At 37.8% G+C, this 25831-nt stretch overlaps 1 protein-coding gene and 1 pseudogene across 2 annotated transcripts in view; one reads left to right on the top strand and one right to left on the bottom strand.

The window, feature by feature from the left end:
* Positions 1-1049: 1049 nt before the first annotated feature.
* Positions 1050-11958, bottom strand: LOC127434474 (crystallin J1A-like; annotated as a pseudogene).
* Positions 11959-20666: 8708 nt separating this feature from the next.
* The window catches only part of LOC127434459 (guanine nucleotide exchange factor VAV3-like), a 103016-nt gene continuing 97851 nt past the window's right edge, over positions 20667-25831 (top strand). For both annotated transcript variants that reach the window (XM_051687239.1, XM_051687238.1), the window contains exon 1: positions 20667-21084. In XM_051687239.1, coding sequence (XP_051543199.1) covers positions 20881-21084 — 204 coding nt within the window. In that variant the 5' untranslated portion in view covers positions 20667-20880. The remainder of the gene's footprint in view (positions 21085-25831) is intronic.

Here is a 25831-nt window from a genome sequence, read left to right as displayed (position 1 = left end):
TCAAGGAATTTGGCTACAGTTGTCGTATTCCTCTTGTTAAGCCACTCCTGAACCACAGACAACGTCAGAGGCGTCTTACCTGGGCTAAGGAGAAGAAGAACTGGACTGTTGCCCAGTGTTCCAAAGTCCTCTTTTCAGATGAGAGCAAGTTTTGTATTTCATTTGGAAACCAAGGTCCTAGAGTCTGGAGGAAGGGTGGAGAAGCTCATAGCCCAAGTTGCTTGAAGTCCAGTGTTAAGTTTCCACAGTCTGTGATGATTTGGGGTGCAATGTCATCTGCTGGTGTTGGTCCATTGTGTTTTTTGAAAACCAAAGTCACTGCACCCGTTTACCAAGAAATTTTGGAGCACTTCAGGCTTCCTTCTGCTGACCAGCTTTTTAAAGATGCTGATTTCATTTTCCAGCAGGATTTGGCACCTGCCCACACTGCCAAAAGCACCAAAAGTTGGTTAAATGACCATGGTGTTGGTGTGCTTGACTGGCCAGCAAACTCACCAGACCTGAACCCCATAGAGAATCTATGGGGTATTGTCAAGAGGAAAATGAGAAACAAGAGACCAAAAAATGCAGATGAGCTGAAGGCCACTGTCAAAGAAACCTGGGCTTCCATACCACCTCAGCAGTGCCACAAACTGATCACCTCCATGCCACGCCGAATTGAGGCAGTAATTAAAGCAAAAGGAGCCCCTACCAAGTATTGAGTACATATACAGTAAATGAACATACTTTCCAGAAGGCCAACAATTCACTAAAAATATTTTTCTTATTGGTCTTATGATGTATTCTAATTTTTTGAGATAGTGAATTGGTGGGTTTTTGTTAAATGTGAGCCAAAATCATCACAATTAAAAGAACCAAAGACTTAAACTACTTCAGTCTGTGTGCACTGAATTTATTTAATACACCAGTTTCACAATTTGAGTTGAATTACTGAAATAAATGAACTTTTCCACGACATTCTAATTTATTGAGATGCACCTGTAAATGTAAGTGGAAAGTACATTTGGCCAGGTCTGTCTCCAGAGTTCACTAAAGCTTTAAGAGGAAAATTAAGCCTTCCACTGATTCACAATCTTCTTTGCCAACTCAAGCAATAAGGGATACCTAAAGGTTAATCTTTTCCAAGACTCTGGGATTCCCTGAAGTCCAATCTGATAGAGAGAGAGAGAGAGAGGGAGGAAGCCATTCAAGTTCAATGAAGTTGAACTTTGTTGAAAATGTCTTTACAAGGACAAACTCATTTAGGGCAACTGAGTACTTAATACTGTTGGCCAAATATTAGAACAGTGGGAAAACTCTCATTACCCGTGGTTCCCGTTGTCAGAATAGTGACTTCCACTGTAATTGTATTACTGTTAACATGTTTTTTGTTTGTTTTTACAAAGTGAAGGACTAGTCAAAATTATTTTTGTGGTAATCACATGATGCTATCACTTGTGTTGGACTCAGAACATTCCTTTAAAAGTTAGGGTTAGGGTTACCTGAGCACCCAAACAGGCCTCTATATATGATCCTCTGCTACAGGTGCATCTTCCGCACTGCATGGTGATTCATATCACCTCATCCAGACTGCTCGATGTCAGGACCCCATGCAATGCTCCTTGGAATGCACCAGGCAAACCTGAACATATCAAAGGGTTCGTACTTTTTTAAAGAGCCAATAACTTTAGTTTACATCACAGCCTAGCAAAAAACATTATTTGCAAGAGGTATAGACCATTTCGAGGACGTAAACAATCACAAAGGAATTAGAACGCTACTGCTTGCCTTGAAGCAATTCGGTATTTTTATAACCCAGAGCTGTCAAAATAATCTAAAATGACAAACATGTACTTTTAGAAACAAGATATGTGCAAAAACTGAAAGAAAAAAAATCCTTTAAATATGACACTGAGTCAAACATTTTTCTCAAAGAACATCAAACTTTAACCTGAAGCGACTTATCCTGACGTGTTGTTGATACAGAGAGTCTACGCGAGAGAGGAGATGTGTATTGTATGGTTGCTCACAATTATTTCCTCAAGGGAAAGTTTGGAATATTGGCTTGCAGACAAGTTAAGGTTCCCTTTTGTCGGAACTTGAGCTGCGTAATCACATTGGGACATGCCCTGAGTGTCACGTGGTCTGAAGCCATTATACAATCACGGCAATTTGTTGGCTGATGGTGCTTAAGCGACACCCCCTAGGAAGCTACGTCACGGGCTCCATAAAGGCGCTTGTTTTGCGCCATCGAATCAGATTTTCTGTTCTTCAGTGCACAATCTCGTTTGGCCTGTGTTGTACCAATGACTCATGTCAAAGCAAGGATCATTATTATTCTCCCTTTTGAGTGGCAACACAGGATGGAATTTAGGAAGTGCTTACCTACGTGCACGTAGTTCATCGTCGGTGAAGATTCCCATGACGTGTATTGTCTGTCTGGATTTTTGCCATGTAAAGGCTGTGTTGGAAGGTTCGGATTGCCCACAGTGTGATTAAATGAACAACGTTAATTAAGGTCCTGGTGATGGAAGAGACGCTGGCTGACCATCTCTCTCCTTCTTCAGCGACCACATGGAAATTGAGGCCAACTCTTCTCTCGAAGTCATGCAGTTACATCGTCCTTTTGAGCAAGGTCTACCAGGCTTTGGGCCAGGTGGTTTCGGCTTTGCACACGCTGGCGGTTTTGCAAGCCAAACTGGGTACTTTGAATGATAAAGCATGGTTACGTAATTCAATTCAGGTGAACTGCGCCGGTATTTAACTGTGTTTTTCCGACAGACGTTTTTGTTCGAGAAGCCCCATTTTTGAAATTCATTCTCTCTTAGAAAAAGAGGCAATAGAGGAGATTTCCCCTTCTCAGAGTGAGTGTGGCTTTTACAGCCATTATTTTCTGGTCCCAAAAAAAGATGGCAGCTTGCGTCCCATTCTGGATTTGAGACATTTGAATTCCAAACTAATGAAATGTCAAATTAGAATGCTGACACAGAAGCAAATAATGTCACAAGTGCAGTCGGGGGATTGGTTTGTGACAATAGATTTGAAGGATGCTTATTGCCATATTCAGATTTTGCCGAAGAACAGGTGCTTTCTCAGATTCGCTTTCTGGGGCAAAGCGTATCAATTTTGCGTCCTTCCGTTCGGACTTGCACTGGCACCACGCACTTTCACAAAATGCATGGGAGTGGCTTTGACGCCTTTGAGGCTTCAGGGCATCCGTGTTTTGAATTATCTCGGTGATTGGTTGGTGCTAACCCACTCTGAGACTTTGGCTGCCCAACATCGAGATGTCATTCTCAGCCATCTGAGCAATCTAGGGCTGTGTGTAAACCTAGACAAGAATGTCCTGTTGCCAAGGCAACAAACTCTGTTTCTAGGGGTGGAGCTAGATTTGCAGGCGATGCACGTGCGTCTGTCTCCAGCTCACGTTCTGACATTTCGCCGGTGTCTAGTGATGTTCAAAGTGGGACGCGTTCTCCCTGCGAGAACATTTCACTGGCTTTTGGGGCTCATGATCATGGCTTCCACTGTCATTCCCCTGGACATGTTGCATGTGAGACCATTTTTGTGCTGGATGAACTCCACAAAGGGACTTCAACCACTGACGCATGCGTTCCATCTCTTCAAAGTGATGTGTGGGCGCTACTGAACTCTGTTACCATGGAAACAGACCCGCCTTCTGATGTCAGGCGTACCATTGGGACAGGTGTTTCACCACAAAGTTATAATGACAGATGCCTCCTCCACAGGTTGGGGTGCTGTACACAAGGGTCGTCCAGCCAATGGGGTTTGGACGGACCAGTGGCAATATTGCACAATGAACTATCTGGAGATGTTCACGGTGCTGCTGGTGTTAAAGTCTATGTTGCCATTATAGCAGTTAAGCATGCGCTTATCATTGGAGTCTCTCTCATTAGACATTCTCTTGTCTCCCGTTTTATACGTGGGGTACACAGGCTTAGACCTTTTTGTCCCGTCCGCATACCTTTATGGGATTTATCTGTTGTTTCAGAGCCACTCTCGGGTGCACCATCTGAGCCCTTGGCAACAGTCGCTGATACGTTTCTGATCTTTAAAATGGCACTGCTGGTGGAATTGGCATCGTATAAAAGGGTTAGTGATTTGCATGCTCTTTCAATTAATTCCTTATGTATGTATTTTGTGCCAGGGTGTTCAAGGGTGGTGTTAAGACCTTGCTTGGGCTATTTGCCCAAGGTCATTTCTATATAATTTTGCTCGCAGACTATAAATTTTCAGGCTTTCTATCCTCCCCAATTTGAGTCAGAGGAGCATGAAAAATTGCATATGCTTTGCCCAGTTTGGGCGCTGTGAGTTTATGTTGACCGTACTAGCCAGTGGCGTAAATCAGAGCAGTTGTTTGTGTGCTTTGGTGGCCGTAACAGGGGTGTTTCGGTGTCCAAGCAAAGATTGTCTCATTGGCTAGTTGATGCAATTTCAATTGCTTATGAAGTGCACAGTTTACCTTCGCCTTTGGAATTTCGTGCTCATTCTACAAGGAGCATGGCATCCTCATGGGCTTTGACTAGAGGTGCGACCTTGGAGGACATTTGTATGGTGGCAGGATGGTCCTCTCCTCATACATTTGTTAGATTTTATAATCTGGACGAGGGTTTGACTCCTGCTTCCCAGGATCTCTCTGTTGGAAGAGTCATAATTCCCTCTGATTTATTCAGACAGTTTATGCTTGCCTATATGGGCGTAGACAGTTGGCGGCTACTGTTCGCATGGCGTGAATGTATATCATTCACAATGCAATTCCGCAGCTCGAGTTCCTATGAAAGGGAACGTCTTTGTTACGTGACGCATAACCCTGGTTCCCTGAGTGGGAACAAGATGCTGTGTAATCTGGCAATTCTCTCTAGCCGCTGCATAGGCTCGTGCTTTCATGCAGAAAATCTGACTCGATGGAGTGAAGCGAGCGCCTTTATGGAGCCCGTGACATAGTTCCCATGGGACGTCGCTTAAGAGCCATCAGCCAAAAAATTGGTGTGATTGTATAAGGGCTTCAGACCATGTGACACTCAGGGCATGTCCCAATGCGATTACACAGCAACTTGTTCCCACTCAGGGAACCAGGGTTATGCTTCACATAACCGAGAAATTTTTTTAATAATAAAAAAAAACTTTCCTTGTGTGTCAATTTCTTCTGTGGTAGCTTTTACACTAATCCAGGTACTCAGAGATCTTGGTAGTGCAATACTGCAGATGTTGTTGACTTTCGTGTGACAAATTGCTTGTTATGTTAGTCACTTTGGATAAAAGCGTCTTTTAAATTACTAAATGTAAATGGCATGTGCAGCTTCATTCATTATAATGGGAGCGATCTATACCCACTTTTAGAAACTGTAAAGAAATTCTCTGACTAAACTCTACCTATCAAATTTACTATTAGTTGGAAAAATGTTGTTCACCTATGAGAGATTAGATACAGTATGTGCTAAAGTTGTTAATACTGCATGTATTCAGCCATTGCTCTTCACTGCTTGGATGCTTTTTTGACAAGCACTAAAGACTTTAATTTCCGTTAGTTCCAGGCATCCAAGGAGCATCCAGCCACCGAACAACATGGTCCACATTTTAAGAATGACGTTCTGTTACAATCGTAATTTTAGTAAACGTAATTGTGTTTAAAGGGATAGTTCACCCAAAAATAAAAATTCTCTCATTATTTACTCACTCTCATTATATCCCAGGTGTGTATGACTTTCTTTCTTCACCAGAACACATTTGAAGAAAAACTGAAAAATATCTTAGCTCGGTAGGTCCTTAAAATCAAGTGAATGGAGATTTCTCTTTTGAAAGTCCAAAAATTACAGACAGTCAGCATAAACGTCATCCATACAACTCCAGCGGTTAAATTAATGTCTTCTAAAGTGACACGATCGCTTTTGGTGTGAAAAAGATAAATATTAAAGTACTTTTTAACTATAAATCCTGCTTCCAGTCAGGAGCGGTACGTGTGTGTGTGTGTGACGACATTGCCATTTGAAACACAATTAAGGCACATGAGTCACAGCCGGAAGAGCAGCATTTTTTTACACGTGAGGAGGAGGAATGCTGTACAGTAGCTTGGTTGGTTTTGGTATAGACCTGTATTTATCTGTTTCTTTACTCACAATGGTGCGCTTGCGTGCTTATCCTCTATGTCTTACTATGTAAGATTACATTGGTATTGTGGCAACGTGAATGCGTCACACAAGAGACCGCTTTTTTTTTTCACACCTAAAGTGATCGTATCGCTTTAGAAGACATTAAGTTAACCACTGGAGTCATATCGATGACGATTATGCTGTCTGTCTGTGATTTTTGGAGTTTCAAAAGAGAAGTCTCCATTCACTTGCATTTTAAGGACCTACTGAGCTTTTTTCTATTTCAAATGTGTTCTGGTGAAAAAAGAAAGTCATACACAACTGGGATATCATGAGGGTGAGTAAATAATGAGAGAATTTTCATTTTTGGGTGAACTATCCCTTTAAGTCACTATAAATGAAGCTTGAACACTAGCAGGAAATGTTCAAGTGACAAAGACGCCACTTTGGTAAACCGACGAACAGTCCTTAAAATGGTCTATAAGAACAAGGACATTCTCATTCACGAGAGCGTTTAATTGTTGTAGCACAAAATGAATGCATTTACTCAGAAGAGTTAGACTGTACATTTTAAATGTGTATATGTGACGCTCCTGTTCTACCCGCTCTGTATGGGACTCGAACTGGCATCCCCGGTATGGGAGGCGGGTGCGCTAACAAGGAGGCTAAAGGCTAGAGCCCCTAATGTCAGTCGCTAGTGCACCTCTTGAGGTCAGGAGAGTGAGGTTTATACATTGCACAGCTATCTATCAGCTGGCCACTGTTACACTCACCCCCCTAAACCTAACTCCCATCCGGGTCACGACACCATTGTGACGCTCCTGTTCTACCCGCTCCGTACGGGACTCGAACCGGCGTCTCCGGCATGGGAGGCGGGTGCACTAACAAGGAGGTTAAAGACTACAGCCTCTAGCATCAGTCGCTAGTGCACCTCTTGAGGTCAGGAGAGTGAGGTTTATACACATTGCACAGCTATCAATCAGCTGGCCACCATTACATATATCTGCCAAAGGTTTATTTTGTAAACCTTTAAGAGTACAATAGTATGTACAGTAGATGGCCTCATAGACATGGACTTCAAGCCACATACCCCAATTTTGATTTCATAGGGTCTTTCAGTAAACTTCTCCAGTGATCCAGAATGACTTGCTAGTATACAACATGGCAAATATACAGTACTGTGCAAAAGTTTTAGGCACTTGTGAAAAATGTTGCATAGTGAGGATGTCTTCAAAAATAATGACATAAATAACATTTATCACTTAATGTCATACAAAGTCCAGTAAACATAAAAAAAGCTAAATCAATATTCGGTGTGATCACCTTTGTCTTTAAAACAGCACCAATTCTCCTAGGTACACCTGGACACAGTTTTTCTTGGTTGTTGGCAGATAGGATGTTCTAAGCTTCTTGGAGAATTCGCCACAGTCTCAATTGCTTCTGTCTCTTTATGTAATCTCAGACTGACACGATGTTCAGTGGGGGGATCTGTGGGGGCCATGACTTCTGCTGCAGGGCTCCCTGTTCTTCTGTTCTAATCTTTTCTATTTGCAAAAGTAATGTTTGGGAGTCTAACATGTATATTTCCTACTGACACACTAAATCTGAAGATATAAATAACCATCTTAAGACAAATGCTTTTTTGAAACACCTTATGTGCCTAAGACTTTTGCACAGTACTGTATGTCATGATCTCCACAGGCACAATTCAATCTTGAATATACTGTAATACATGTAACATAAGATTTCATTTGCCAACTTTTGGAAACACTTTTACAATTCAGACTCATAAATGCTGCAGTGAGTGAATTGGATCTTCAGTGCATTTAATTCCTTGGCTTAAAACCTTTCGTCTTCAGGATTTATACATAAACAGCCCTTTTTCTGTTTGCTTCTCTCTGCTAATGACTGCTAAATGACTGATGCAATTAGAGTATTACAGGTGAATGATCCTCACTAGAGCAAGGCTGGCTGCACTAACAGGGAGGCAGGTGGAACAGAGCAGAGCCTGCAGCTTTTTTTGGGTGGTGGGGACTTGGCATTGGTGCCCACCTCATGTGTTTGAGAACACAGCAGGGATCAGCTCCTGGGGAGTCCAGGCTAAGTTCTCCTTCACCTGGTGCAGATGACCTAGAAAGTGAGTATGATGGAACAATAATTTCATTTTTCAGTTCTATATGGACACTGATTTTAAAATCTTCAAGGGACTTTTTAAAAGGTCTCCATAGACTTTTTCATTAAATACACTTTAGTAACATATGCAAGCATATTTAACACATCCATTTGTTTTACTTCATATTTTGCATATTGACACAGGAATCATATATTTCTAAATGAAAACACATTGTTTGGGCAATAAATAGGACATTTACCAACAACAGCACTGTCCAGATCCTGTGGGTTCTTCCTGTTTGGGTCATTAAGTTGTTTCAACACACAGTCCATAACATTGGCATTAGGGCCATTCAAAATGAAGTGCTCTAAGATCCTTTGGGAGATAGGAGACAGTCCCATGACAACTCGTAATAATATGTATGAGATGGAGAAATTGTAATATACTGTATGACTTGGCTTGTACAAAAATGTATGACTTTTAGACCAATCAATCAATAAACAGAATTTCACACTTTACGTGTCCAAGAAAGGACACGTCTATGAAACAATTTGGTTACTCATTCTATATTTAATTATGTGATACAAATGACAGTCAATTCGGTACTCATTCTATATTCAATTATGCAATACAAATGACAATAAATGCCAATAATCTGTAATGCACTTCCCTCGTCTCGTTCCAAACCCTGATGTTTTTCTCTTTTCAATAGTACACAATAGTCATTTAATTCAGGGTTAGGTTTAAGGTTTAGGTAAAAGGTAAGACTTTATTGTTAGGTTTAGGTTTAACTTAAAAATCATAAGAATGCTCGTTCAAAAGCCAGATTTTTCTATTTCATCGCAACAGTGATTTTCCTATTAAATTAATGGTTAGGTTTAGGGTTTGGGTAAGGGGCTAGGCTTTATGGTTATGTTTGGGTAAGAGGTTAGATTTAGGAAAAATTTTGATAACATTGTTAGTTTGTTTGTTTTATTTTTCTACAAATATTTGTACAAACCAACTTGTAAAAAAATTTACGATTTCACCATCTCGTACAATTACTATGATATGTCATTAAACAGGGTTGGACAAGGCAGTTTGTGAGGTGTGAATTATAGGAGTATTTATGAGAGTATTTGATTCCCCACTTAAGGCTTGAACCCCCACGAAGAAGGACAAAACAAAAGGTTGGGTTTAAGTTAGTCATGCTGTGACTTTTCCCCTCGCAAACAGAAATGTATTCGCCTATTTATAAATGTACATATCATAATTAGGCTACTGTATAACACTACTGTATAACATAGGCTACTATAACTGTGCAAACACTTTGCATTTTAGTTAATCATTTCCTGTTGGTGCCAGAGATCATAGATGTCTGAATGTTTCTGAGGTACCTGGCTGCAGCTAGAGTCACGGCCACACACAAGTCGTTATTCTGGGTGACACGTATGACTTCCTCTACTCTGTCCAGCATCTCTGGCTTACCTATGTACAGCATGACCACCGTGGACAGTTTAGTGACTCCATCCATCTGACAATTGACATAACATCCTGTGGAAGTGCAGAAAGTGAGTGTTTTGTCTTTTTGACTGAAAATGAATAGTATCTGTACAATGATTTAAAGATGATGTATATGGTTTATAGTATGACATAAAGGGAAAAATGGCCACAGTCACCGGTTTCCTCTCTTCCAGATTCCATGTTCCTCATGAAAGCTTTTAGACTTCTGTTTCTCCATGGTCCTTCAATGGGGAGTGTGACCTTGGGGCCCTCTGATGCAAAAATTTGAGGAGTTTCAAATTAAGAGAAACTAAAAAATGGCAAGTCTGTCGAAGTGCTTTTAATGAGTAATTGAAATAAATTTGCTGAGCAAAGCCAAAATTTGATTATGGTTGCAGAATTGTTGGCATAGTTAGTCTTGTTTTTCAGCTTTACTTCATACCATTTCATAATTTATAATGCATTGTTAATGTAATTTAATTTAATTTAATTCTGTCATCTTATCCATTTGCACTATTTTTATTTTGCTTTATTTTACACTGTTGTGTAAAATAAATATATTGTTTATATTGTGCACTTTTGCTCTGCTTTGGCAGTACTAATGTGAAGTTTGTGTCATGCCAATAAAGCACACAAAAATGATTACTGAAATTGAGAAAGACAGATAGAGGGAGGAAAAGAGCGAAAGACAAAAATCTAGAGGCAGTGAGAGAGACTTAACCATACCATGATTAGTGATCTTTATGCATACTAATTGCAATTGCCACTGAAAACTCACCCCCTCTTTTCCTGTCAGGGTCATTGAGTGGGAGAGGTAACACTTTATTTGGATGGTCCCAAGTAGATATTTAACTGACTATAAGTGACTTATCAACTGGCTTGCTATAGCTAGTAAACAGTGTTTCAACAATGTTTCAACAAACATTCATTAGACTATCAATAGCCTGTATGACAGCAGCAAAATAACAGCTTATCGACTGACTTGCTATAGCTAGTAAACAGTGTTTCAACAAACATTCAGTAGACTTTCAGTAGCCTGTATATAGAGAGATCTGTATATTAATAGAGATCTATATACAGGCTACTGAAAGTCTGTTGAAACACTGTTTACTAGCTATAGCAAGTCAGTCGATAAGCTGTTATTTTGCTGCTGTCATACAGGCTATTGATAGTCTAATGAATGTTTGTTGAAACACTGTTTACTAGCTATATCAAGCCAGTTGATAAGTCACTTATAGTCAGTTAAATATCTACTTGGGACCATCCAAATATAGTGTTACCGTGGGAGATTATACACTGTTTTTAGACCAAAAAACTCATATGTTCTCATAATAGACCTGTTCAAATCAGAATATTTAAATGTGAGTATAATAATAAATAAATAAATGTGTTCTGTCGATAAAAGTGTATCACTTTAAACATTCAGGTATGCAAATATTATTATATTATTGTCGTTCCTGAGGATATTAACTGAAGGATAGCTGAAGCAGTTTTTTTAATTAGCTACTTCTGCCTACACACAGGGACTCCAGTAGAACATACACCTGGTCCCCATAGCAGGACTGTTCTCTCTCCTGTAAAAAGGGTTTGCAGACTGAGGACGAAACTCTGGACAGAGCTCAAGTTCAGCCAGCAGGGCCCGCAGACACTCAGGGTTGTAATTCCAGTGCAATGGCTGAGCTGTGTAGAGAAAGAGTCTTAACTTATTATTATTGGTTGACTATCACAAAGCTTGTCAAGAAGATGACCAGGTCATATTTCATGATAAAATTAAACTAATTAATTAAATAAATAAATAAATATTTTTTGCACATAGAAAAGGAAGCCTGTTTAGTGTCATTATGTTTAGGGTATTTATACTTTCTATACATTTATAAAGTGTTTCATATTTTTGCCTTTTTAACATGTCAGTTACTGTCAATGCCAATAATGTTCATATATCCACCATCACATTGACTGTCATACATCACCACATGTTAAGTAAGACATATTGTTGCCAATATAGAATACAGACCACGCCCCTTTCTCCTTAGACTTATCATTGAAGTTACACACGCACTGATAAGAACACAGATTATAGCCTTGGAAACAACATCACCTCCCCCAAGAACAAGCAATACATAACATATCATTATAGACACAGAGAACGGATTACTCCTCAATTCACTTTAATTTTTAACAAACATTGAATTCATAGGACAGTATACCTGCTGCATCTGATACATCCGCACCGATGATTGCACAAATTGCCCTGTCCTCCAGGGTGCAGGCCATCTGTGACACCAAGGATAAAAATAGATTCTTAAAACCTTATTCATGAGATCCATCAGCTTTCAGTCCACACATATGATTCATGAGTACGAATAAAATGTTGTTAGTCACACGTTGCGTTAGTATATTTGAAAGCATGTATTGAAATCGTACCTCACAGTGGTCTCTCACACTGTCTAACTCTGTTTCACTCTATCTTTGGCTGTTTCACTTGCTATACCCTGATGTTGTTGGTAAACATGATGCTGTGTCATGTTAAACTTACACAAGTTTACACCTACACAGTGACTCACAGTGGTTTTACCTAGCATGACTTACATTTTCTAAAATATATGAATAGTAATTTCCATTCATAAAAATAATATATTAAAATGGACAGTTCCGGTCCTGTTTGCTGATTGGTCAATACAGCATTCTAGCTGTGTTAAAATACACAACATATTTAGCTATCACGTCAAACACCTTAAATAAACCCTAAATCCTAACCCTGACCCTAACCCTAATGTTTTGTTATTGCACATGTTGGACTCTTTTTCTGACCAAATTACAATCAAAATTAATTGAATTGTAATTGAAAAGAAATCAAAACTGGCTTTAATTCACCAGCAGTTTGCTTTTATTTAAGTAAGCCGACTGGCTTTTGACAAATTCAAACTTATGATAAGTACACTACCATACAGAAAGCTTCTACGCTAATACACATGGACTAAATGCCACAAAACTCCAATGTCATATAGTTTTTAAAGGGATAGTTCACACAAAAATGAAAATTATCTCATCATTTACTCACACTCATGATATCCCAGATGTGTATGACTTTCTTTCTTCAGCAGAACACAAATTAAGATTTTTAGAATAATCTAAGCCCTGTAAGTCCATACAGTGCAAGTGAATGGTGGCTCTGAATACCTTTTTAGCTCCAAAAATTACAAAGGAAACATAAAAGTAATCCATATGACTCCAGTGTTTAAATATTGCTTCAGAAGCAATATAATAGGTGTGGGTGAGAAACAGCACAACATTTAAGTCCTTTGTATACTCTAAATCTCCAATTTAACTTTCACTTTCAGATGTGAAAGTGAAACTAAACAGGCACCACATGTGACTTTCAGATGTAAAAGTGAAAGTGGAGATTTATATTAAAAAAGGACTTAAATTTTGATCTTTTTCTCACCCACACCTCTTATAAATCTTCAGAATATATGGATTTAACCACCTGAGTCTTATGGATTACTACTATTGTTTTCTTTATGTGATTTTTGAAGCTACAAAGGTGTGATCACCATTCACTTGTATTGTATTGACCTACAGAGCTGAAATATTTGTTTGTGTTATGCTGAAGAAAGAGAGTCATACACATCTGGGATGGCATGAGGGTGAGTAAATGATGAGAAAAAAATTTTTTTTTTTGGGTGGGCTATCCCTTTAAGTATGAATTTATTGTAGCCAGTAGATCCAGCCCATGTGAAGTGAACTCACTCAACCAATAGAGGTTTAAATACCAAGATTCGTTTAAATACTAATTACTTTGCAGAATTCACAAGTACTTTATTGATGTTTGTTACCTCTTCTCACAGAAACAACAGACTCACAAACATTATTTTTAACTTAACACAAATTTCTGAAGTGTAACTCAACATTTATGGGCTGGATCTTTACAGGGTAGGGTGAAACTATAAATAATATATGTGTACAGTGCATCTTTGAGGTGACAGTATTTACCTTGTGGGTCATGATTACAGGCCTGTGACCCTTGTGACTTTTGCTGTCCCAATGGTGTGTTCCTCTTTGTTGATCATCCGGTGCTTGGCCCTGTCCTTGCACAGCTGACAGTTCTATGCCCATGAAACCTTATCAGATGTCTGGCTCCATTTCTCCTGGGGTCTCTCGGTTATTGATTTCTGTAGTGGACTCTGTGCACATGGATCAATGCTTCTAGAAATGGATTAACTAAATTAATTTTGTCTAGATTTCAGCAAGGCTCATTCATTTATATTTCAGGGCACACCAGTTTTATTTGCAGTTTAATTGTCTGTATAACTGAAATACAAACTATACTCTAATGATTTGACTTTTAAATGTTCTTAAAAGCTTAACATACAGTGGTTATTAAAAGTTGAATTGTGTAATTTTAATGTGTTGACAGTTCCGCACTTACAGTGCTAGACTATGGGGCAAGTGATTGCACCACAGACTTTCATTATAAGAACATCTCTTCTCACACTCATTTTTTTTATGTTTTTGCTCTGGTTCTGCTGTTTCTAACTTGTATTTAACCTGGAATATTCCTTGAAAAATAGTTTTTGAAGAAACAATGATTGTGTAATTCTACTTTGTTTTACATTTCAAACACAACCTTGATCCTTGTGAAATATAATCTTGATGCTTGCGCAGAGAGCACAGCAAATCAGCCGTCAGCTATTGTCACTATAGATGAAGTGTCATTATCATGGCAGGTCTGACTATAAATTACCAATACAATGCAGGTCACGACAAGGATGGCAATTTTTGGAATGGCAGCAATGCAGCAAGGCATAAGTCTCTCTAAGCATTTGGTGAGTGTGTGGCGCTTTGATCATCTGTCAGCTCGGAGGGGGCCATCTGCCTTGTGCCAAGTCTCTAAAATTGTGGAGGAAGGAAAAACGAGATAGACATTGGCTGCAAACATCCTGAGCTCTCCACTTCCTTCCTGCGCTGGCCCATATTGTCAGACTTCCTCTTTCTCTTCTCCAGCCAATCACCAAACAGGAGGAGTTCAAAATGGGGCGCTGCTATACAGTTAAGTCCCTCCCACCATGTGGGAATGCTCACAGAACGGTTGTTTCATGTTATTGCTCTGTCTGATTGTTTCTCAAGGGATTGATATGTGATTGATGGTGTCGTCCAGCCCTTCCATACAGGTATTAAAGGGGATAGAAACACAACTTAGGTGATGAGTGAGACAGTGTAGGTTCAGGAAATTGTTCTTATCATCTGGGGCACTGTAACATCCTGCATCACACCAGCCAAGCTACCCTCATTAAACCATTTCTGGGTCAATTCTAGTATGCAGTCTTCATGTACACATTAAAGATGTCTTAAATATGAAAAATCATTTCTAATGATTTCAAACCGTCAAACATTATTCCAAACTTGAATTCTTCTACAGAACTTAAAGAATGTTGTAATCACTGATTTCCATAGAGTAGCAGATGATAGTGTCTCACTTTATAGTGTCATAAAATTTGTCAGTGAGACTTGTGCATCATGTACTAAGACTTCTGAAGGCATATTATCACTTTTTATGATAAAAAGACCGAAATGTAAGTCTCACTCCCAAATCAAATTAAATCCATGTTCAGCTCATGTATAATGAGCCCAATGTGGGTTGGGGTTGAAATTGCACATACAGACCTGATGATAGCCACCAGCTATAATTATACTAAAGATAAGCGGTGTAATGTGTTGAGCGGTAATCAACACATAAATGCAGAACTGATTCCAATAGTGCAGTTTTGTGAATTGCTTCTATACTCGGCTTCAAAAATGTATGTGAATGCACTTTTGCGACAGCTTTTGAGACTTTTTTTGTGACACCGATTCACTAAAATAACTGGTTCGCTTTGTCACCACACATTGATGGCATTTATAATGGCAAAATTGCAAAAAGTAGGAACATTTAAATTGTTTTACTCAGGAACAGACAAATAGCATGTAAAACACACACACAAACACAAAATCATATACATTCTCATATTTTGATCCATTAAGTACGTTTTCTTTAATGCGTTTAAACAACAGTATGTCAAAAAGGTACCAGCTTATATCCTACTCAAATGCATGTGACATCAATTACACAAGAAATAGGTCAGAAGTCATTCAAAAGCTAAATGTAATCCAAGACTGTATGGTAGGGTACAACAGAGCTAATCAGATCTAATTTTAAAAAGCCCCCCTGTTGCAGGGGCTAAAGGCCCCTATTAAACACATTGTTTTTTTAAAGTGGGGCGAATATATTTGTTATGAAAAAATGTTCAAAGTGGGCTCACATTGACTCATCCAATCACAATAGAGATTGGTTTGTTTATAGAATACTTAAGATGTAATAAAATGCCAAATGTGTTTGACAAATGTGTAGGAAATTGTTGACTTTTTCTGAAGTAGTTATTTTGAGTAAGCATCGTCTTAATTTGTTACTCAAAAAAATCATCTTGCTGTCTCAAAATTATTTGCATTATTTGACAAATTGTGCCCTATAACTATTGCCCCGATATCTACACAATATCACTTTAAACCAAGTGTTGGGTAAAAGACTCCCTCACCACTGTTTTAAAAAAAAAAGTTTATTTATTTAATCGAAACAACCTTTCATTGTTATTTATTTTTACACAAATTATATTGCTCCATCAATTTTCAGTAAAAATACCTTTTTTTTACCTTGATACGTTTTGTGACCATGAAAAAAGGGAAATTTCCTTAAGGGGTGTATTTAGCCCTGTTGTACCCTACTGACAATTTTAGTCATGTAATTTGGAATCTCATTGAGAAATGGTAGGTCTTTAGTTCCATTCAGGTTAAATTCCATACATTTTCTTGCCATTGTGTAATAACAACATTTAAGTGCCTGTCTTTGACAATAGCATATTTATGAAAGTCTGTGTGCCCTTTTATAGAAATACTTCCTGAGATTACACCACAAGCATACTCATGTTTTAAAAGTTACTGGGTTCTAAAGGTGCTACATAAAAGGAATGACTCTTTTACTTTCAACAGAGGGAAATATATATAAAAACTTCAGCACACAGCTTATTAGGTTTCTTACACTCCCTGGTTGTGACAGACAGATGGTTTTCTTTACCCTCACGGCACGCTCCAGACCCCCTGGTCCATAATCTCACTCACTCCGGCCTTGTGAAACATGTAATCGTCTGAGCTGGAGCCTGCTGGACATGGACGGAACGCCCCTACACATTCCATTTTCAAAGAAGTGTGAACAGAACTATATCAAGTTTATTAATCCCAATGCAAAACAATATAGTACGCAACATAACTGTTGGCAATTGAAAGTTATTTCTGCTAGCTCCAAAATAGAAATAATATATTTAGGAGCTGAAGACAAGTAGATGTGACTCTAGATCTCATAAACAGTTTAATTTAGTGCCAACGTTTGACCATGCTCTTTTTATTTTTTTGATGTTGGACATGTCAGTAAGAGAAAATATAGACAATCTGAGCTGACCTCCTTGAGTTCGTTATGATAGGAGTAGAGAGACAGAAACAGGATATCTATGACTATGCATCATCCGATTTCACTGCTGCTTATCTGGAGAATGCTCTCTTCAGGCAACTCTCTCTCTCTCTCTCTCTCTCTCTCTCTCTCTCTCTCAGACGAGGTGAACACATTGCTCTTCAAACAATCTCTGAATCTTCCTGAAAGGTTGAAATGAATCATATTATGAAACAAATAGTACACTGTAAAAAATGTGTTCGTAATGTTCGTATTTTTAACGGTAAAAGACTTAAAATACTACAGTAAAAAAACATTAATTGGTTAATGGGTAGTTACATTAAAATATACTGTAAATTTTTTTATATATATTTAAAAAGACAATACATGTAGTTTTACAGTAACATTTTGTAGAAATATATTTTTTTTAATGTAAAAAGTATGATTTTCTGTATATAAAAATTTATATTATGTTTAACAAGAGCGTAAATGTACTTTTTACAGTAAATTATTGGTAAAATTATGGTAAAAAAACAGTAATTGGGCTTTCCCAGAATTCCCTGCGTGACCCAGTTAATTTCATTATGTTTTATGAGAATAGTTATGTTTCTTCTTATTTTTAATATCAGTTATGTACTTTGGGGTGTTCTGTGTTATATTTGATGTAGTTTAGTTAATGTTTATTACATTATTTTAATTACTACCATGATTAACAATACATTATAAAGTGAAAAGCAGATTTTTACAGTTTCAGAAGGTTAATATATCAAGTTTATTATTTAATAATTTAAACGATGGTAATGCACCGTAAAATATACAGGCATCAGAATTACATCCCGTAAAGCCTTAAACATAGCTACCATATATTTTATCGTAAATTTAACAGGATTTAATTTTTTTTTTACAGTGTATTTATAATATTGTCAAGCTTTAAGTGATGATTTGATACATTATTTTAAAAAGTTTATATATATATATATATATATATATATATATATATATATATATATATATATATTTACATTCACATTTTTTTATTTAGTTTTAACCAATCCAACCACATTTTTGGCTTTCGAATGTCTTTAAACATAAATCTTATTGGCACATTCTGGAATACATCTTTCCAGTATACTGGCATAGTCTTGGTTATACTGAACAGTATTGATATTGCATTATTAGCTGAATGTAAATAGATTTCATGGAAAGAGGGAAGGAGTGCATTGTACTGAAGGGGTACCATGGTACAGTAATGATATTAGATGAAACATAGACATAATCATCATCATATTCAATTCATTACCATTCATCATACCATGGTATTTACATGGTATTCCAAGGTACTTCAAAGAGTGCTATGATAGGGTACAAAGGGGCTAAAGGTTCCATTGATTTTATTTTCTCCCAAAACACTAAATAGCACCGAAAGCTACCACAGAACTTTCCTAAACACCTGTTTGTCACTATCCACTGCAACATTTTCTTGATCCATGAGATCTTTGTGTGTAAAGTCTATAGGTTGATTATGAGGCAATTTGATCTAAGTTTTTATATTTTTAAAATGTTGCAAATTTATGTAGACAAAATACTCATTTATCATTTTCAGTTTTGTTTAAGGTCATTAAATACAACATTTTTCAATATCCTATAGGCCTTAGTGACAGTTATAGGGGCTAAAGGCCCCTATAAAACACATAAATTTCACATCAAGTGGGGCGAATAGATTTGTTATGAAAAATGTTCAAAGTGGGCTCACATTGACTCATCCAAACATTATATAGATATGTTTGTTTATAGAATACTTGAGATGTAATAAAATGGCAAATGTGTTTGAAACAAACAGGAAATGGTTGACTTTTTCCTGAAGTAGTTATTTTTAGTAAGCATCATCTTAATTTATTACTCAAAAAAGCATCTCGGTGTCTCAAAATCGTTTGCATTAGTTGACAAATTGTGCCCTATAACTATTGCCCCGGTAACTACACGATATCACTTTAACCCCCCTAAGGGCCTTTTACCCCAAATGAGGGAGCCTTTTAACCCAAGTGTGGGGTAAAAGACTCCCTCATCTCCTTTTTTTTTTTTTTAAACTGAATTTTAATCGAAACAACCTTCCGTTATTATTTCATTTCAGACAAATTATGTTTCTCTATCAATATTCAATAAAAAAAATAAATAATAATTTTTGACCATGGTACATTTTGCACCCAGAAAAACATTTCCTTAAGAGGTGCCTTTAGCCCCGTTGTACCCTATTACTACAAAACATTTCCAAATAAACCATTGTGTATGTATAAGAACAAGGTATCCAAATCACCATGGTATGTTTCTCTGCATTCTGGCAGTATCCAGGGCCGTTGCAAGTAATTATGGGCCCCCTGACTATTGCTCTGGGCTCCTTAGTCCTTACCTATTAAAATAATAAAATTTTTAATTTGTCGTGGGCCCCCCTGGAACTTTGGGTTACCACCTTTCACCCCACTAGCTACGGCCCTGGCGGTGTCTGAATTAAAATGTGACTGAATTTAAAACCAAAACTGAAAATTAACACACTAAATTATTTTAATTATTTATTTATTTATTTTTGGTCATGCTCAGAACATTAAAATTAAAGTCAGGTGTAAAAAATAATAAATAAATAAATAATAATAATAAAAATATATAACAACAATAATAATAATTATATATATATATATATATATATATATATATATATATATATATATATATATATATATATATATATATATATAAATAAAAATAAAATAAATAAAAATAATAATAACAAACTTTCAACAAAAGAGATACAAAACAGGACCCTTATCATTACAAAAATCTGTGTTCTTGTTAGTACATAAATGGTATCTATATTATCTTATTTCTATAAGAACAGCAAAAAAAAATAAAAAATAAAAAAATAAAAAAAATAAAAAAAAAGGCTTCTGGTTGGAAAATGTACACCTGTATGTGAAATGTAACTAATATAATGCTAAGAATAATGATATATGCCTGTTTTCTTAGTTAATATGCCGCTTTAAAAAAATTATAAAATTATATACCTCTTTTTATCATAATTAAAATAAAAACTAAAATTACATGTTTATAACACGTTTGTCAATATTAAATCTAAATATCTCCTGCCACAATCTTTACCTATGATGATGTATTTTGAAATGTGCGGTCCATTGTCATGTATAAATTATGGTTGCCTAGGCCAGAGGGCAAAGGTCATACATGAACATTAAAATACATCATTTTATTTTTATTTATTTATTTTTCATATTGAGGTACAAAGAGTTGAGGCCACATTGCTTGATATTGTCTTTTCTAATGAAATGGGTTCACTGTACTGTATTTTATCAGTCCTCCGCGTGTTCCGGGTGTCACTGGGGTTTGAAGAGCGCCAGTCGCGCAATACGCGGAACATCTTAACTAAAGCAGGAAGACAGCGGAGCGGAGAGAAAGAGAGAGGGAGGGCACGGGGAGGGGAGGGGAGGGGAGGGGAGCTGAAAGAGCGAACGAGCAGCCCAAAGATCAGTCACTCTCAGCTGGTGCTCCAACCTTCAACACAGCATCCAGAGATCACATTATTGTGCTATGCGACGCAGAGACGCCACTTGAGCTTTGGCTTAACAGAGGTCTCCGCATCTGTCTGAAGCGGAGTTTCACATTAATGCCCGAAGGATTTGCGTTAAATCTTTAATTGTGCATCACTGAACAGCATGGAACATTGGAAACAGTGCGCGTTATGGCTGATCAATTGTAAGGTGCTCCCGCCGAACCATCGGGTGACATGGGAGTCCGCTCAGGTGTTCGACCTGGCGCAGACACTGCGGGATGGGGTTCTCCTGTGCCAGCTCCTCAACAACCTGAGGCCCCAGTCCATCAACCTGAGGGAGATCAACCTGAGACCGCAGATGTCACAGGTTTGTGATGCATTGAATTCTGAGGATGGTGCATTGGATTGCACAGCAATAAGTTATGTTTACACTGAGCATCAAAGTGAAACTCAACAATTGTGGTGTTTAAAGGCTTTTTCTTAAAAAATATCTTGGTAAATATACAAAGATGCGAAATCAGTGCTGTATTCTCACTTATTCATCACATATTTTGTGATAGAAAGTTGACATTTTTGCAAGAAATCATGTACCGTTATTTATGTGCTAAATACTGCCCCCTATCGGTAAATGTGAGCAATGCAGCAACCCTGTGAAAGAGATGCTACAGTTGGTTAAAGGAGAGTTTTTGACTTCCTGTCTGGCATTAAAGCCATCTATGAAATAACCTTATGTGAAACAAATCAAATGAACAATGACATTGATTATGATGATTGAACCTACTATGACAAAAAAATAATAAAAAACACGTTTTGCCACATGATTTGGCACACACAGCATTATGAAAGCAGCTGGTCCACAGAGGGATATGAGGGTCATATGAAAGCTGTTTTAGCTTGGTCTCTTTTCCTGTCAGGTGAGAGCAGGATTAGTTTCAGTGTCTGCGGGAAGCTGCTTTATTGAAAACAGAGGCCTCTGATATATGTCTCTCCACTTAGTGTTGTCAAACACCATCTGCTCAAAGCCTGGACCTCATTACTGTCCCTCTCACACGAGGCCAAATGTGCTGTCGTCTTTCAAACGATAACATTTCATAAGACTGATATACACAGTGACCTTTTACAAATCTTTACTTTTGTCCATAGACTTTTTTTCTTATCAACATTAAGATTTTAGGTTGAATTTTTTAATGAAAGTATCAGGGAAAGTTTATATCTTATTGGTCCTCATTTCTTTGTAACTGGCTTTTCTCCATTTTTAAACACCATTCACCCATAGCATTTTCTAAAGTACAACTATTTCACGTAGTCTCTCAATTCAATTTATATGGGTTGGTAATAGCTGCAATAAACTTGATATAGTTCTGCAACTTTCCAAAAGTAGTTCATATGAACTACCCTGATATTTTCCGCTGCCTCTGATAAATCTTTACTTTAAGGCAAACGGATGCACACTAGCTAGTGTCTAAACACATACACAAGCACTTTTGTGATGAACATAGACCTTTATGCATTAAAATAGTCAATGTGACTGAATGCTGTCACTGTGGGCAAATAAATTCCAAGAAGAATCTACAAAAAGTCAATAGAATTTTATTTTAGTTTTCAAAACTGAGGCCATGGTTTGTTTTAATTGTTTACTGAGAATCAGATAAATCACAATGCTATTTTATACAATTATTAGAAGGTAGTTTGACATATCGGATTGAATTTGTTATTGATGCACACTTTTTAAAATGAGAGATGAGCTAACAGATTATGTCATTTTCACTTCAAGGCATCGTCTTGCATCAGTAATGCTGCTATGTTTTCATTTTGTTTATTTATATCATAGTTTGTTTTTGAGGGCAGATAGTTAGTTACATTTATACTGCAGTGATGTTGAAGTGTCTTCATTCACAGAAACCCTGGCCTGTATGAATGAAAGCAGGCAAGAAAAAGAGACAAAAAATGAGGAAATTGTCTGTGTTAACCAGTGTTTTGAGCATGGAGGTGAAATTTCCATTACTATGGGCAACATCTGAATCGCAGCATGAATTATTCATGAAGTTTTTGGCAGCTATACATAGACTCATTACTGCACATGGGACACAGACACAACTGACTCGGGGGACCAGCTCAGACAAAAGCCGTGAAGAGACCAAATACAAAGCTGGAGTCCCAGCCTCATCACAGCACCTCCAGGGGCCCATTGGACCCTTTGGGTTTCCCTTCACCCCACCAATAGCCGTGTAATTAAACTATAATGCACAGTTCCCCCCACCCCCCCATACATAGGGGCCAGGCCAGTGTGTGCTTTGTGTGTATGGAGAGGGTTTACACTGTTACAGTTACTTTAAGGCCTGTGTAAACCAAAGAACAAAGAAGCTCAGGCAGGTTTAGAAGTGCAAGTTTGTGGAAGCCACAAACGCAAGTGCCTTTCTCACACAGACCGTGTTAGGTTGTGATTTTCTTCCGTTTAATGTGTGCGCTTGCGAGAAGAGTGGAAGAAAATGGCAACAGGTGTTTGGCAGGGTGTCAAAACTTTATTTAGATATGAACAGATGTCAGCCAGAGTAAAAGTTTGTAAGATTTCCTTGTCAAACAGTGGTATTTAAAAGAAGCATTTTCTGCCTGTGATGGAGCTTGCTTTTTCGGTATGTGGGTGCATGTGAGAAAGTCTGATTTAGATGCAGGCTTCAGAAATTACATTTATATTAAACATGGTGGGGTCAAAGGCGAGGCTCAGTGGGGCATTTCTCCCTCAAGGAACGTTGCACACCAAAGGCGATGCGATTATGAGAGGAGAATCGCAGACAAATGTCCCTTTCACATTAAACGTGAGGCGAATGATCGCAGTTAGCACATTCAAGCCTTTACAATAGGTGGTGCTATTCAACAAGCAAGTTTACCCTGGTATGATAGGTGGCAATAAACACCTTCTAGCTGGTCTGCCAGGGCATTTCTGAGCATATGGGGGCCATAACAAAATCACAATAAATAACTGTGTACAATGGAAATAGCACCTACAACATATAACCAATAGAACAACTGCTGTGCATTTTTGCTCCCTTCCCACTTGGGCCACAAGTGGGCTCCCTTTAACTGTCTAATTGAGCCATAACAGCTGCCTTAGTTTTAAACAAATTGATACATAAATGAAACCTAATTGAGAGCTCAATTAAGTATCGTCAGCTTGAAAATGCAACATCTGAGCAATAAAAAAGACAGCAACCTGCAGAATTACCACCAAATGGTTTATTTCACACTGTCAGCGTAATGGCAGATAGTCACTGTCTCATCTTTATGTTAGAGGGGGAAATACATATGCTGACGCCCACTCATTGGGCAGATAGTTTCCGAGCAGTGACGCCCGGCAGGGAAATGAGGAAATGGGATGGAGGAAGGAAATGAAACTAAACGTCCTCTAGAGACCCTTGAATGCACTGTGCTGAAACATCAGAACCTCTAGCGGTTCAAAGTCGATCTGTGTTTGCATTGAGGTAGTAGGCAACACCTACAAAATCTGACTAGAGGGAACTCCCGTCTAAATCAAATTATGAGAGTGTTTGACTTCATACTCTGATGGGATGTGATTTACAAAATATTTGTGACTGATTATGTCCTGTGGCCACAGAGATTCTGCCCTGTGTTAATAATTCACATGGCAGTCTGTCTGTTAAAAGCTCCTTTTGGGACTCTGAGGGGGTGAGAGACTGGTCACAGCAGTAATATGGTTTAAAACATTAAATTAGTTATGCTACAATTTCAGGGTTGTTTTTGTGGATCTGAGGGTCATCAGTCGGTAGATTTGTGAATTTAAGACAGAGGCTGGTTGTACATTTAAATGGACAGTTGACCCAAAAAATTAATTCTGTCATTTACTTACCCTCATGTTGTTCCAAACATGTAGGCTATGACTTTATTTCTTCCATGAAACACAAAATGAGATGTTAGGTAGTATGTCAGCCTCAGAAACTATTCACTTTCCATGCATCTTTTTCCTTAGAATGAAAGTGAATGGCGACTAAAGAAATCATGTCATGCATTTTAATGCAAATTTTCAAGATGCATAAATCTCTCCAAGATCTAGCAATTCATGCCAGACTGGTCTCTCTCTCTCTCTCTCTCTCTCTCTCTCTCTCTTGCTCTCGGTCAGATTGACCTTTCCTTCTGTCACCAAGGTAACAGGCTCTACTGTAAGTGGTTGGGGATCAGAAAAAGATACTCCCATAGGCACTGAATCACACATTTACAGTTCAGATCTTGAATTGCACAGATGAATTTTTGGAAGAATAAAGTGTGAATCATCAGCTGGTCACCGAGGAATACACACTTACATTAGGATTTGTAAATGAAGGCAGTGCAAGCAAAAGCTCTTTTGTTTCAGAAAATCCATGATTATTGGTAAATCTATACCCAGACCATCTTATGAGATTTGGATTGTATTCTGAACATTGTAAAAGCCTTTACCGTCTACACTGATGACATCAGGCAAACAGAAAGGATGATTTATGATGAGATTTAATTGTAGTTCAGATTTGGAATCCAATTGCATATCCTCCTCAATGGCCAATAAAAAACGGCGATATTCCATTCGGAGCTTACATGGCAAAAATCGCGTGTGCTTTTTGATGATGATACATACTGTAAGTAGCTGCTGAGATAAACAATATATTCCAAATGCTGTTTTTGGGCCCTTGAAGGGCACTGCGGGAAGAAAATACCAAGTTAAAGTAAGCAACTAAATTAGAAAACACAAAAACTGTTGGAAATAATTGACCCAAAATAAACAGCTATAAGCATTAGTTTTTATGCTATGTTATCAAAGTAACATTCAGATTCAAAGTAATGCCTAATTTATTCAATGAAAGAAGCCAAACTTGTCCTGAATGAACTAAAGCATCCCAGGCAAAAGAACCCTGCATTTATACAATGAATGCCGTCGTTTTAAAATTAGTACGTTGAGGAAAATTAATAATTACATTTCTCGTCCAAACCCACCAGCGTGCAGAGTTAAACTGGTGCAAACTTACCTACATCTGTATTATCGTTTGGGTAGAGACATTTTCAAAGAACATGTCAAGCGATTTATTTATTTATTCATAAGGAATCAGCAATTCAATAGGAAAAATTAG

This window comes from Myxocyprinus asiaticus, chromosome 44 (assembly GCF_019703515.2).
Source record: "Myxocyprinus asiaticus isolate MX2 ecotype Aquarium Trade chromosome 44, UBuf_Myxa_2, whole genome shotgun sequence".
NCBI classification, from domain to species: Eukaryota; Metazoa; Chordata; class Actinopteri; order Cypriniformes; family Catostomidae; genus Myxocyprinus; species Myxocyprinus asiaticus.
The sequence above is the reverse complement of the archived record's forward strand: the minus strand, read 5'-3'. Positions and strand labels throughout refer to the sequence as shown.